At 39.4% G+C, this 13,557-nt stretch overlaps 1 protein-coding gene and 1 long non-coding RNA gene across 4 annotated transcripts; one reads left to right on the top strand and one right to left on the bottom strand.

The window, feature by feature from the left end:
- On the bottom strand, nucleotides 1-12,104 carry klc3 (kinesin light chain 3). Of its 2 annotated transcripts, XM_056373455.1 has the most exons (14): nucleotides 11,884-12,104; nucleotides 9,403-9,654; nucleotides 7,987-8,052; nucleotides 7,296-7,460; nucleotides 6,084-6,159; nucleotides 5,019-5,164; nucleotides 4,802-4,884; nucleotides 4,323-4,410; nucleotides 3,545-3,646; nucleotides 2,257-2,430; nucleotides 1,922-2,021; nucleotides 1,067-1,247; nucleotides 508-574; nucleotides 1-185 (listed from the first exon to the last, which is right to left on the bottom strand). In XM_056373455.1, exons 2-14 carry the CDS (start codon nucleotides 9,613-9,615, stop codon nucleotides 102-104), a joined length of 1,545 nt encoding a protein of 514 aa, XP_056229430.1. In that variant the 5' UTR covers nucleotides 9,616-9,654; nucleotides 11,884-12,104; the 3' UTR covers nucleotides 1-101. The 2 variants fall into 2 exon arrangements, with proteins under 2 accessions (XP_056229430.1, XP_056229429.1); XM_056373454.1 differs by lacking the exon at nucleotides 11,884-12,104 and having other exon boundaries at nucleotides 9,403-11,296.
- LOC130167355 (uncharacterized) lies at nucleotides 3,757-8,338 on the top strand. Of its 2 annotated transcripts, none has more exons than XR_008827280.1 (4): nucleotides 3,757-4,379; nucleotides 4,930-5,150; nucleotides 7,299-7,520; nucleotides 7,979-8,338. It is a non-coding gene; the product is annotated as an uncharacterized LOC130167355 (long non-coding RNA). The 2 variants fall into 2 exon arrangements; XR_008827281.1 differs by having other exon boundaries at nucleotides 3,769-4,379; nucleotides 7,368-7,520.
- Nucleotides 12,105-13,557: the final 1,453 nt, after the last annotated feature.

Genomic DNA, 13,557 nt, shown 5'->3' with positions numbered 1-13,557 from the left:
GTGTGAGTCTGTGTGTGTGTGTGTGTGTGTGTGTGTGTGTGTGTGTGTGTGTGTGTGTGTGTGTGTGTGTGTGTGTGTGTGTGTGTGTGTGTGTGTGTGTGTTAGCTGGTCCCACCAAGTGAACCTCGTCTTGTCAGGCTCTGTGTGCTGCAGCTCAGGCCTCGAATATCTGCCAAACGGCTCGACTGAGGGACAAAACAAAAACACATGGCAGGTGTTAACATGCTGCACAAGTCTGTTTACAGATAAACACATACATGTCAATGCTGGGATTTCATCTGTTATAATTACTGAAAACAACGCAAAACTGAGAAATAACAAAGACAAGTTTGGTTTCTTTTATAAAAATGTTGTGTCTACTGAAAAAAGGATAAAATTTGATGGGCTAAAAATCTTATTCTTGAAGGGAAAGTTAGTTTTATACTGTATATTGTAATGTTTATGTCTACTACAAGTACATGCATGTCACAGTGGTTAAATAGACTGAATGACCAACAGTCTGCTCACCTGGGCTCCATCTTGACTGTCTCTGGCTCCAACATTTAACACATTCAGAGAGTTTGCCCTCTTCATCCTGAAAACAGGACAGAATATCATAATAATTAACATAATAAATAACAATAAATACACATCATGAGTAACTTAATCTTTATAAAAGGGTCAAAATGTCACTAAAAACTCCCACAGGCTCAGTTTTACTGCTTGGAAAAACAAGAGTTGTTGGGTGAAATGCAACAAACAAAGTTTAAACAAAGTGACTGAAAAAAAAAACTTAAAAAGAAAAGTCAGCCATAAATTTGCAGAAGTTAAGATCACCTTGTCCTCCAGTTGCTTGATATCAATTTTTTTCAGTCTTGAGTTCTTAATCAAAATATTGGATGAAATATGAAGAGCTTCCATTAAAAATGTACAGAAGCCCTAAAAGAAAGTGATAGAAAAGTTTTTTTTGTTGCCAAAATCAGTGTACGTCCATGAGCTACAAACCTTCCTGTACTGAGAGGACCTGGCTTCAGCTAGAGCTGCGCTCACAGTGGGGGTTTTGAAAACCATTCTAACGGAGTATTACCCAGCATTCCTTGGGGTTGTTTCCTCCATTCCGACCCCTCTCAGCTTGCGGACCAGTTTCTCGCTGCTCCGGCGAATTGACTCTCTGAGTTTGGTGAAGGAGCCGCTGCGCTTCAGGTTACTGAGTCCATCCTGTCTGGGGCCGCCGTCCTCGGCCCCGGACCAGCTGGGACGACCTTCTCCTGGAGGACGGACAGACAGAATCACAAAACATTGTTAGGTTTTCCCACGAACTTTAAGATTATAAACTAACATTCTGCAATGTTATTGATGAAACATTTGGTGGTTACAACCAAGGTTTTATTTTTCATAGTTTGTCACTAAAGCCTTTATTTGGTCTGGTATGACCATTAGCTTATTGTGGCTCATGTTGGCAAACGTTAGAAAGCTAATGCTGTGTAAGATTGCATCAGATTTCCACATTGATAACTCCTCTATACCTGTGCTACTGTTACACAATGTCTTAGTATACACCATTATATCATAGTTGTTACCAGTGGCCACATAAAGCCATTATTATGAACCTGTAAAGAAAAGTGTATCTCTACAATATAACAAGGTTCAAGATGAACCAGGAAATGTATCAGTAATACAAACGTCATTTAGGTTTTCAATATTTCCCTGTGTTTTCACTTTCAAAGCAGTGGTTTTCGATAACATGGTAACAACCTCTTGGTTGCATCATGCCAAGAATGATGACTGTAATTACAAAAACAAGATTAAGTGTTCTTGTGGGATGCACTATTTTCCCCATGTGTCATCCAAATCAATGTGGTGGTAGACATGTAATAAACCAAAATGACAAGTCCAAAAATACAACATCTTCTGCTTTGAGATAAATATCATTGTTTTGTACCTTCTACAGATCCAAACTCCTTTTCATGTGCTCTGGTCAGGATCTCTTTGTACAGAGCCTCAGCTTGTCTGTATTTCCCCTGTTTAAGGTAACATGATGCCTGAGATTGAGAGAGAAACAAAAGATGAGTGAAGAAAGCGAAGGTCTAGATGTGAGGAAAATGACACATGTATAATCTGATATCGTTCCATGAGCACTGTTCAGTATTGGTACTTGGAGGCCTAAATGAAAGAGTGACTTTATTACATAAAAGTTATAATTAACAGTTATTGTTTTGCAGTTGTCATATCAGGAGAAATGATGCGTGATCTAAGACCTTTCTACACTCTTCTCACCAGGTTGTTCTTGGTCTTGGCCACGTTCGCGTCGTCTGGTCCCAGTTTGCTCTGGTAGATGTGCAGGGCGCGTTCGTAGTACTGCTCCACCTCCTGGTACTTCCCCTGGTTCTGACATAGCAGAGCCAGGTTGTTGAGCTGCTTGGCCACATCTGGGTGGTCTGTACCCAGAACCTGATGGGAGACAAAATACACTGTCTGGTTGAAAAGTATATACAATATTTCCATAAGCAAGTGAAGTATTTATCTGATGCATGACACTGTTTGACATGACATTCTTTACTAAAGTAATAGTAGTAATACCATGCTGTAAAAATAGTTCATTCAAATACTTAAGTAGAAACACTATCCTACTATTAATAGGAAAGTACACTTAAAGTATCAAAAGTGAAAGTACTTGTTGTGCAGGAAAATGTCCCCTATGGATGTTCCTTCATATACAGTAGAATTGTCTTATTATTAGTACTCATGATATGCAAGTAGAATTTTCCTGGTGTAGTTGATTGTTGATTGATTATCTGTAACAAGGTATCATACATAAAATCATATGTTTTTAATGGGACAACTAAATCTGCCAAAAATATATATGTAAAGTAAAAAGTACAATGTTCTACATTTAATGGTTTAATATCCCTCAACAAAAAAAAAAATCCTCAAAATGAGGACAATTTAGTGATTCTCATGTCTTCACAGTTTAGGACACAGTTTTAAAAGTTACATTATTTTCCTCTTCCCCCATGTTTTATTTGAAGTGTTGATCCATAAGAATATATATTTGTGGTTTAAGCTCTATAAACAGCAGGTCAGTGGGTGACTGTTGTCTTGAGTGATCCAATAAAAATACAGCAGATTTCAGGAAAACACTCAGAGAAACCAAATCCTGCAAGGTTGGATGGTGGGTCCAGGTGGGCGGGGCTTGGGTCATGGCTGAGAGCAGTGACAGCTTTGTTGTGACATCACAAAGTTCCAGAAGTCCTGACCGCTGGTTTTAAGGCTCAGTGTCTGAATACAGGCTTTGTGCATTTCTCTGTGGACTGAGGCTTTGATACTTTCACAGTATTAATATAGAACCTAAACCTGCTTTATAATCAAACAACACATTTACTAACTTTAAGTTAGTAAAGGTTGGATAACTTTAAGTTATTAAATGTATTTAGGGTTGAAGTTAGAATAGGGTTAGGTGAGTGTTAGGTTACAGTTAGTTATGTAGTAGTGATAATTAGGAGTTGTATGAACTCTGAGGCTCGGAAGTCTGAGAAGTGCAGTAATATAAAGTGTCTTTTCTCACCTTCTCTCTGATCTCCAAAGCTCTTTTACACAGTGGCTCTGCTTCCTTGTATTTTCCTCTTTTCCCATAAAGCACTGCAAGGTTATTGAGCGTTGCTGCTACCTGCACACACACACACATACACACATGTATATCACACACCAACTCAGTTGGTCCGATCTATACTACATTAAACAACCATAAAAAGACCAATGCAAGTATTTTCAGGTCAGAAGCAGCAACAAAATGAGATTGGAGGATCAGACATCTGTTAGGATACATCCCTGGCAAGTGAAAATAAAGTAAAACAAATACAAATACAAACTGTAGGAGCCATTTTTAGGTGAATATATGTAGATACCAAATTTGGCCCCTAGGTGTCCTCATTGTATTGTGTGTGTGTGAATTTATATATGGGTGGGAACATCCTGGCAGGTGTCAGGTGTTGCTAGACGGAAGGAGCACACAGTTTTTCGACCGCTACGCTATGCTACGACATGGTATGCTCCGCTCCGCTGTTGTCGCATTTGTTTGTATGAACTTTATCTGCACTAAGTAATGGATTCTTGCATGGTTAAAAGATCCAGACGGTGAAAAATAAAGAAAATATCAAATGAAGAAGCGAATCCGGAAGCTGTTTGTTTCATTGGACACAAGTGTAGTAGCAGCAAGCGCGTCGATTAGTTTTAGCCCGTCTATGCAGCCCCTCAGTGGCTTTAAGTTTAGGCTTAGCCGCTACACAAACCATGCTTCAGAAGTTACTACATCATCTGTGACTGCAGCTGCTTCATTAACTTACAGCTGGATGATCGATCCCAAGAGTTTTCTCCCTGATCGCCAACGCATCATTCAACAGGTTGGCTGCTTCTTTGTATTTGTTCTGGTCTCTGTAGGAAAAAAACATGTCACACTATCTGTCACCTCAGATCAGACTTTTCATATAAAAATCACATGGTTTTGATGAAAGGATTTAATTGTTCCAAGTACAAGAAGAATCGTATGGTGGTTGGTTTTATCATTAGTGATTTCCACGTATTACTTTCAAGTTTTATGGCTCAGATAAGTGTTAGGACTTCAACTAAAGTGTTTTGTTACAGAAACTGATCCCTAAATACTAAGAAATAGAAATCTGAGACATTTGTAACAACCTCAAACCTTACTTTGACACCCATCTCAAATGGGGACAACCAGATGCAGATGTAAATCAAGGATGTTCTTTTTTTGGGGGGAGATTGATCAGCTTTAGCATTTGTCACCATGGTAACTAACTAGCCTCACCTGTACACAAGTGCCAGTATATTCAGCATGGTGGCTACGTCTGGGTGGGTGTGGCCTGAAGACTTCTCCAGGTCTTCCAAAGCCTGTTGAGACATGATCATCAGACTTAAACCTCTCTGGTGTGAAAGGAGCTAGAGCCGGTGCAGACTTCAGACCCAAACAGCAGCAGTTACATGCTGTGCAGGGGACCAGTTGGAGATGGAAGTCCTTCACACACCTGTTTGCAGAGCGGTACGGCGACTTCGTATCGTCCCTGGGATGCGTACTGGATGACAAGGTTGTGGAGCGTTCGAAGGCGGGCGGGAATCTCGTAGCCGCCCTGCTGGGCTGCAGCTGCTGCACTGCTGTGGTGAGGCTGGGACACTGAACAGAAATAAACAAATACAAAGCAGAATTTTCATGTCACATTTACAACTGGCCAAACTTTTACTTCAGTAAACAAACAGACAAGGCACCCCTCCAACATAAATGAGCTGGCTTGATTTAACTAGATTTGACCAAGATGCAAGTAATCACTTCAATCTAATAAAGTTCACTATTGAGTCACATTCATTCATCTATTTTTTCATCTACTTTGTCATGGTTTTAATTCATCATAGCTTTAAATGATCTGGTGTCTTGTTGCTGAAAAGTAGCCGTCATGTGACTGTCCACTCAAGGTGCTGTTGTACAAAATGACTTGAAGGAAAAGTTGAAGGTGTTGATGCTTTTGCAGAACACATTTTCTGGATGAGAAAATAAGATGTCTCATGCTTTAAACTCATTATCACTACATGTGATGCAGATGCTCACAATGTGACATCAGAGCTTGAAATGTCTTTGTTGTGTGTGAAGAGTTGTGACTCAAAATATCATGAGCAGAGGAAATACAGTTACACTGAGTGTATCTAGAGAATGAAGACTTGTTCAACATTTGGGACAGTGAGTTGTACAGATCACCAGCTACAAACCTGTTGGACAACTGATTAGTAAAGGGAGAAACAAAAATATTTTCACACCAGCAGACTTATTTGAGATTTATTTTCTGAGCTTTTACACCATCTTACACCATGCTGGCAAAATCAAGGCGGCTTGTGTGATGCTCACAGCATTCAATGACACAAACTAAACACCAATGTCTCTCTATACAACACCTCCACTGCAGTGAAACAGAATCTCAAATCTCTGCAAATAAAAGTTTGGTTTTGTTTTAATTTTGGTAAATTAACCCTTTTTATATTTGACCTGCATGGCTTAGATAAAGATGAGCATATCGCATTCACACACCCCAGCAGAACCTTACTCTGTGACTGTTCCTCATCCTCAGTAGGAAAGAGATCATCCAGAGACTCTTTGTTGGAGGACGTGTCTTTGTCATCCTGAGAGGAGAAACAAACACACTCAAACAGATAAACTGCAGATACATTATGTCATCACATTTGCAGTATTTCCCTACATGCAGGATGTACAGTGTTTTTATAATGAATTAAAACGGCTGGATATCAGCAGATAGTCAAATTACTATCTGTGACTATAATGACTATAGTCAAATGACTATAGTCAAATGACTATCTGTGATGGGAAAAGTGTTGCTCGCACTGTATGTATCTGTCCAACATGAAGCAGCAGGCAGACAAAGTTAGCGACTAACTGGTGAAGAAAGTGGAACATCTAGCAGCTAAAGAAACACAGAACGGCTGCACAAAACAACACACAACAGTTTTCTACTAAAGTATGACACTTAAGGTTTAATTTCTCCTTAGCTGAGTTACTTAAGGTTGTTGCACAGAATCTCTTAAAAGGTTTCCTTAGTTGAGGAAAAAAGTTTAGGCATTTGCAGCAGTGAAAGAGACTTAATAGAAAGACATGACATATCTCGACTAAACCTGACAGGAAGAATCATATGGCATAAAACCATAGAGCGATCATTAAGCTGCAGAAAGTAGAGTGATCTAACCTAACTGTATCTCAGACTTTAAGTAAAATCTTAACTTGAGGCCCCAGATATTTTCTCTCAGACGTTGGTGTGAATACTGGACTTACATTCACATTGTTTTTTTCCATTTCTGCTGAATGTGTAAATAAATAACTGTTTGCTACAGGAATAGATCAGACGTCACAACTTACTGAGACGATAATTCTTTTGCCCCCTAGAGGTCACAAGAATTAATAACTGCAGCTTTAAGGATCCATTTAAATGCTGACTGTGGCTCGTCTTGACTACACTCATTTAAGAAATTGTCAAGTTCAGATAGGCCTACACTACTCTCTCAGGTTTCACTCAGATCAGGTTTATATTTCAGACTGCTTTCCCTGAATCACACACAACACACAGCCCTGACAGAGGCCTTGTGATGAAATGTGTGGGTTAAATAAAGAGCAAGTCAACTACTGTTGCCAAGCTATTTATCCACTTTTGATCCTTTGTTATTTGATCACCTAGTTGGCTGATGAGGAAGTGATAAAAATCTCCCTGAACATACACAAAGACATGTTCGTGTTTATGTGTCCTCACCAGCTGCGGCTCCTCCTGGTCGTATTTACGTATGGAGGACATGAACTGCAGGTGTCTGTTCTGCTCCTCCAGGGTGACCACCTCCTGCTCCCTGTCCTGCAGCCGCTGCTGAGCACCAGCCAGCTCGTCCCTCAACCACTGGTTCTCCTGACAAAGACGACGCACCTGAGAAGGAGGCAGAGGACGCAATGATGAAAAGAACGAAAGAAAGAGAGGAGAAATGATGTAGGGTTGAGAGGATGACGAAAGGATGACAAGAGAAGAGAAAATGGAGGAAGAGGGTGTAGAGGGAAAGGAAGGAAAGGAGGAAGAGGATGAATATGGGAGGGAGGGAGGAGAAAGATGGAGAAATGGTGACATGACATAAAGGACAGGAAAGATGAAGAACAGAGAGGAGGAAGACAAGAATGAGTAGTAAGAAAGGAAGAAAGGGAAGAGTAAAGGAAGAAAAAGAAGCAAGGGGAATGGATGATTACATGGAGAAGGTGAAGGAGGAGGATTTCAGTATACTAGCAAAACAAAGATGGATTAAAACTCCCCACACAGGAAACACAGTGGAGGGTTTAGCGGAGGGTTGGTGGAGTCACCCTGTATGTTGAAGAAAATATGACCCTCAGTGAACCTCCCATCTGCTCTTTATCTCTTCAGATCTTCTTCTTCCTTTTTCTTCTTATTTTTTACAGAAACGTACCTGAGCTCGCAGCTTCTGTTTCTCCGCCTCCAGTGATCCCAGGTGAGCCGACAACGCCATCATCACCTGAGGAGACAAGAGACAACTGAGACATGAAGCACAGAAGAAAAATACAGCAGCATATTCAAATGAACATCAAAATGTAGACACACGGACACATGGAACTTTTCCTGCACATTTTATAGGGAAGCATGAAAGGCTCCAAAGCTATTACATCATAAGAACATTTTAAAATAATACTTAATTGCATTTTTAATGCTCATCTAATACTACAGCTTGTAAATATTGTAATTTCTGTTCTCCTCGCTTTTAAATACACCTTTAATGTTAAATAAACTTTTACTTTAATCAGTTTTATTTGTACTTTTGTACTGAGCTTTTAATGCCCTTTTACTTATGGCACTTATTACATCAGCTTTTATTCTAACCTATTTGATTAAAGTGTTTTTGTGTGGGAAAGTCATCTTTAAGATATTCAGATAAATTAACTTAATGGACCTTCCTAAATTGCATTTTTCCCCACAGTTACATGGATGTTGCCTGACTTCTGTGAGATTTGTACTTTTTTTTGTAATTTTGGACAAAAAATTTAAACAGAAGTAGCAAAGAAATGAAAATGATAACATTTTTAAAAATACATAAAAATAATAGTAAAGAAGAGTGTACCGCCTCACCTGTCCACGTGGCTGCTTTTACATCGGGCGCTTTAAGAGGCGCTTGAAAGATAGAATAGCAGAACACAAATATGCCATAAAAACTCATAATGTTGATTACACTATGGAACGCCACTTCCATATTTGTCCTAACACCAACGACAGCCTTTTGAAAGTGGAAGGTATTGAGCTTGTGGAGCAGCCCATCAGAGGAGGTGATCGCCTCAATAGATAACTCCAGTGGGAGACTTATAGGATTTTGATGCTTTGGTGTATCCAGGCCTTAATGAGGAAATAGATGTCAGACCTCTCTTCTAAAATGGCTTACCCCTCTCTTTATTGTTCACAAATGGTTGGTATCACTAATTTCTAATGATTATAATTATGATGTAATCAATATCTTCTTGTCTACATAACCTACTTGTAATATATTATACGATATGCTAGTGAGATCTGTCTATGCAAGGAATCATGACACTCCATTCTGGTTTACTTCTCTTTGCAACCACGCCCTGAGGAAGACCCTGTTGTGGTTGAAACCAGTCTGCGTTTTTTTTCCCTTTTTGGAAGTTTTTTTGTTACATATTTTACTCTGATGTGCCTTTACACAAAAAAGGCATTTTAATTACATCCTTGGCTCCATGCAAGTGTGCCTGAACTAAGACCAGCAGCTTTGAAAAATCTTTTTTTGGAAACCACAAGAAAACAGAAGAAAATTAACCATAATTTTAACTTTGTCCTTATTCCACTCTTGTGTTTGTACCTGTGCCTCGCTCAGCCCCAGCTCTATCCTCTCCAGTGATTGGCAGATGATGCTGCTTTTCTCCTGCTCCACGCTGTTGCTGCTCTCTGGCGCCGGCCGGCTCTCCATCGCCTCCTGCAGGCTCTCCAGCAAACCGCGGTTCTCTCCTCTCAGCGCCTCCAGCCCTGCGATCACCTGCTGCGTGCTGCACAGAATCTCCTCCGCCGACAACATGGCTCCAACTCTGAGGTTCCTCCTCTCACAACAACTGACCTGGGAACAGCAAAAACAGTGACACATGAATTTCTGAAAATGACTCTTTATAGCAGTACTTGTAAAAGAAGCAGTAGTGATAGAGGCAATGGCCACTACCACTACCCTCGTGGCATTAGAAGTAGTAATATATTTACCAGCAGTAGTAGAAGTAGTCATCATAATAGCAGCAGTATTGGTAATATAATAATAGTAGAAGGAGGAGTGGTAGTGGTGACATGGCAGGAGAAGTAGTAGTATTATGACTACTACTAGTATTTGTAGCTAACAGTACCAGGAGAAGAGGTGGGAGGCCAACTAGTCTTAGTAGTAGCAACACTGGCAGAAGTAGAATATAAGTTGTAATAGTATCAGCAATGTACCAAACGAAAACTTCAACTAGCAACATATGAGGATTAGTGTAGCAGCACCATCTTTGAATGCAAGCAGAGTTTAAACTGTATTTGCAAATTTATCTTAATAGCATTTAAAAACCGGTATAGTACTGATTTACTATCAACTTTGTGGTCCAGTCTCTTTTGATAAAGGTAAAGAGGAGAAGAGAAGACATTTGGATATAGATCACAGACAGTGACTGAATCTAAATAGAAGCTGTGATTTCTTATTGGTTTCACTGAATTAATCCATTTCTGTCAGTAAACAGATTTGATTGTAAAAGGTAAGGGGAAAGGATAAAGGTGTCCTTTGGGTTTCATTGTCAGCAACTTCAGTAAATACAAACATGCTGGTTTTCAGTTTCCTCTTCTCTGCTCTGATCTGACAGGAGAAGTAGGGATATGGAACTAAATACAAACGTTACAGTTCATGGTTAACATGCAGGCAGATTGTTATCCAAAGGTCAGCATGAGTCCAAATATTTCTCTTTGCATGTCAGGTCATCAACTATATCAGGTTTAGAGCGTTAGTTTAAGACAGTGTGTTAAGTCTAAGAAAAAAACTGTAGATTTTTTTGTCTCACGTCGGCAGAAATGCTGCGTGTCACTGTAACTGAATAGAGGAGTTTTAATATAAGACTTTGCTTCAGATTTCCAAAAGTGATTTCTGAAATACATTTCAAGACTGACTTTTCACTCTCATGTAGTTCAAATGAAGTATCTTTCTATCTGTTTTGCTTTGATTTTATTCCGTCATAAAAAACCTCAATCTAACACCTTGTGCAAATATTCTGAGGACACTCAGTCCAACATGAAACATGGAGACAGAACACAAACAAAATGAGCAAAAGAAAAACAACATACAACACAAACAACCTGTTATGATATATCTGAGTATTGTTATGTTATGTATCTATCTATCTATCCACCCAGTCACAGAAAAACAGTTTTTTAATAAAAGAATTATAAACCGAAACTAAATGATGGTTTGGATTTTGGTATTTTTTCCGGTCTTTACAGGCAACTGGTATCCCTCTAGAGTATGTTTCTGCATCTATGAACACAATTAACATGTTTTTATAGTAATATAATAGTATCATTGTTGATGATCAATATAATTAATTATGAGTTGGAAATGCTAATGTGAGTCTTTCAAATAATATCTCATTCATGTGTGGAGCATGAAACACTTCTGAAAGAAATATTCAAAACAGTGAATTATTGCATTATAACGTTATGTCACATTGTTTCTGCTGTATTTGTGTGAATAAACAGTAAAACAATATTTTTTATAATCTCGAACTGTCCTACAATAATATTTTGAGTGATTCTGATCTATAGGCACTTGTGTCACTTCTCTTGTATTTATAGGTTCCTATGAATAGATATCAGAAATATATTGACCAAAATCAACCTGGACTTGAGAGGGTTACTTGTTAAAATATAAGAAAAACACACACACACACACACACACACACACACACACACACACACACACACACACACACACACACACACAGTCTATGCCTTTTGTTTACTGTTGGCGGCGCAACAGGCCTCAGGGTCGGTTTTCCAACACGTCAGGAATAACGTACTTTCATGCCAATTTACAGCTGCCACAACCCTCTCAGCTGATTTAACAACTACTGCGTCACATTACGAGACATTTCCGTTCATTTCTACAATTTAAATGAATTTAATTTTTGCTGTGACTGAGTGAAAACATCATTGGCCGCTGTACAACACATAAGCGTCTGTCTGTGGTTGATAATTATGCTCTACAACAGGATGTAAACAAACAGGTACACACGCAGACTTCATTTCAGATCCAAATCAACAGTTATTTATAGCCTACCTGCTAAGTCCGGGCTGCGGCGGCGTGGTTTGGTCTTTTTGTCCACTCTGAGCTGGTGTTGTTGTTTTTCTGTGGACAGAGGGACCTGTCAGACACCGCGGAGCATTTGCTCTCACAGTATCTGTCCGTTTATTTAACGTTGAACAGGTGAGACGGTGAAAACTGGAGGCTGTAAGTCATTCACCTGCCGCCTCCTCAGCTCTCAGCTGCTCCTGTCTTTAACCGGCGTCAACTTCCGGTTCTCACCTTCAAACTAAAAGCCTCAATGCGCAAGAAAGGCGATATCGCTGCATTGTAGTTACACGGTATAACATCCACATAAGTGTTTTTGTAACTAATCTAAATATTCTCGTTTTACATTTACATAGATAATGGGAGCTTAACGGATGTGTTTCTGATATGTATTTACACAAAGTCTGACTTGAAGGTTGATATGTAATAATCAATTTTGTCCTCAACACATGTTTCTGGCTTTCAAACAAAATTAAATTTTAACACACATATTTTTTAGTTTTAGGCCCAAGAATGGCGTCCCTTAGGCTCATGAGTATCCAGCTTATCAGTCATGTCTTGGTTTTAGATCAGATTTGGGATGTGATGTGGAATCACATTTTGCATCGCCTGTCTTTGTCCATAGCACTGTCAGCACTGGAGGATCATGGGAAAACGTGGTAATTCATATTTCTTTATGCAACATTAAAACAAACGCTTCTGATCGCTGTCTGTTGTCTGTACAGGCTCATCTTCAATAACCACTCTGTTTAATTTCACTGACTCGTCACCAGTAACTGTAGACAAAATTGTCACGCAACACACAACTTGCCCTCTGCATTACAGGCGTCAGGATTCAACTTTCACATCAGCATCAATACTCTTCTTATCTCACCAACTTCTTCATGTCAGACTGTATCCAGAAAACACAATAACAGTATACTTGGCTACACTAAACTGGGATCAGGTCTGAGGCACATTTATGCAGAATTTTATGTTAATATGTGCAATATCTCAATCGAGATGTAGGTCTATCATTTACCACAAGATGGAGTTTCTGAAGCTTTGTGACTTTTATTTATCCACAGTAAACAGACCACAAAACAAAAGGCGTGCACGAGCAGTTTACACATGGAGACACAGAGGAGCCTGTAGCTTCCTGCGTCACATCAAATCCTTTTTGAAGTAAAAACATCTTTCCATGACAGAAGGATGGACTTTGCTCATCCCCAACAAAGAAGAATGCCAAGACATTGGAACAGCATAGATGACTAAATCATTAATAGATAAATAAATACACAAATTGTAGAATATTAAAATAATAAAGCATTGTGAAATAACTTGATATACTTGATATATCTAACCTGAGTAGAACTCAACATTAGAGCCTTGAAATAAAAGTACGTCGCGCTTTTATACTTTTTATTCTGAAGGCGAAGTCTCACGATTTCCTGCATTTGTCTAGTTATGTCTGTCAGACTTGACAAAGCTGAGGAGCTTACCTGATCCCATGTTTCCCACCATACACCGCGGCACCGGGGTTGGCCGTCATGTCCACTAGACAAGGCCATCTGCCGGAGAGATGAGCTGCCTGCAAGAGGAGAGAGGAAGAAGACAGATTATTAATGACACATAATCAACGGTTCACTTTGACAGTGTGTGTTTGAGCCCCATTGAGGGGGT

Source organism: Seriola aureovittata, chromosome 4, assembly GCF_021018895.1.
Source record: "Seriola aureovittata isolate HTS-2021-v1 ecotype China chromosome 4, ASM2101889v1, whole genome shotgun sequence".
NCBI lineage: Eukaryota > Metazoa > Chordata > Actinopteri > Carangiformes > Carangidae > Seriola > Seriola aureovittata.
This window is presented reverse-complemented; position numbering and strand designations above follow the sequence as displayed.

What these genes read in the sequence shown, in the direction of transcription:
- klc3 (XM_056373454.1), bottom strand. Translation starts at nt 9,816, where the DNA reads ATGATGACTACTTCTACTACTGCTGGTAAATATATTACTACTTCTAAT. An exon ending in TGGGGCTGAGCGAGGCACAG is followed by an intron (nt 8,053 to 9,402) that starts GTACAAACACAA and finishes TTGTCTCCTCAG; the next exon opens with GTGATGATGGCGTTGTCGGC. An exon ending in GGAGTTTGGATCTGTAGAAG is followed by an intron (nt 1,248 to 1,921) that starts GTACAAAACAAT and finishes TCCGTCCTCCAG; the next exon opens with GAGAAGGTCGTCCCAGCTGG.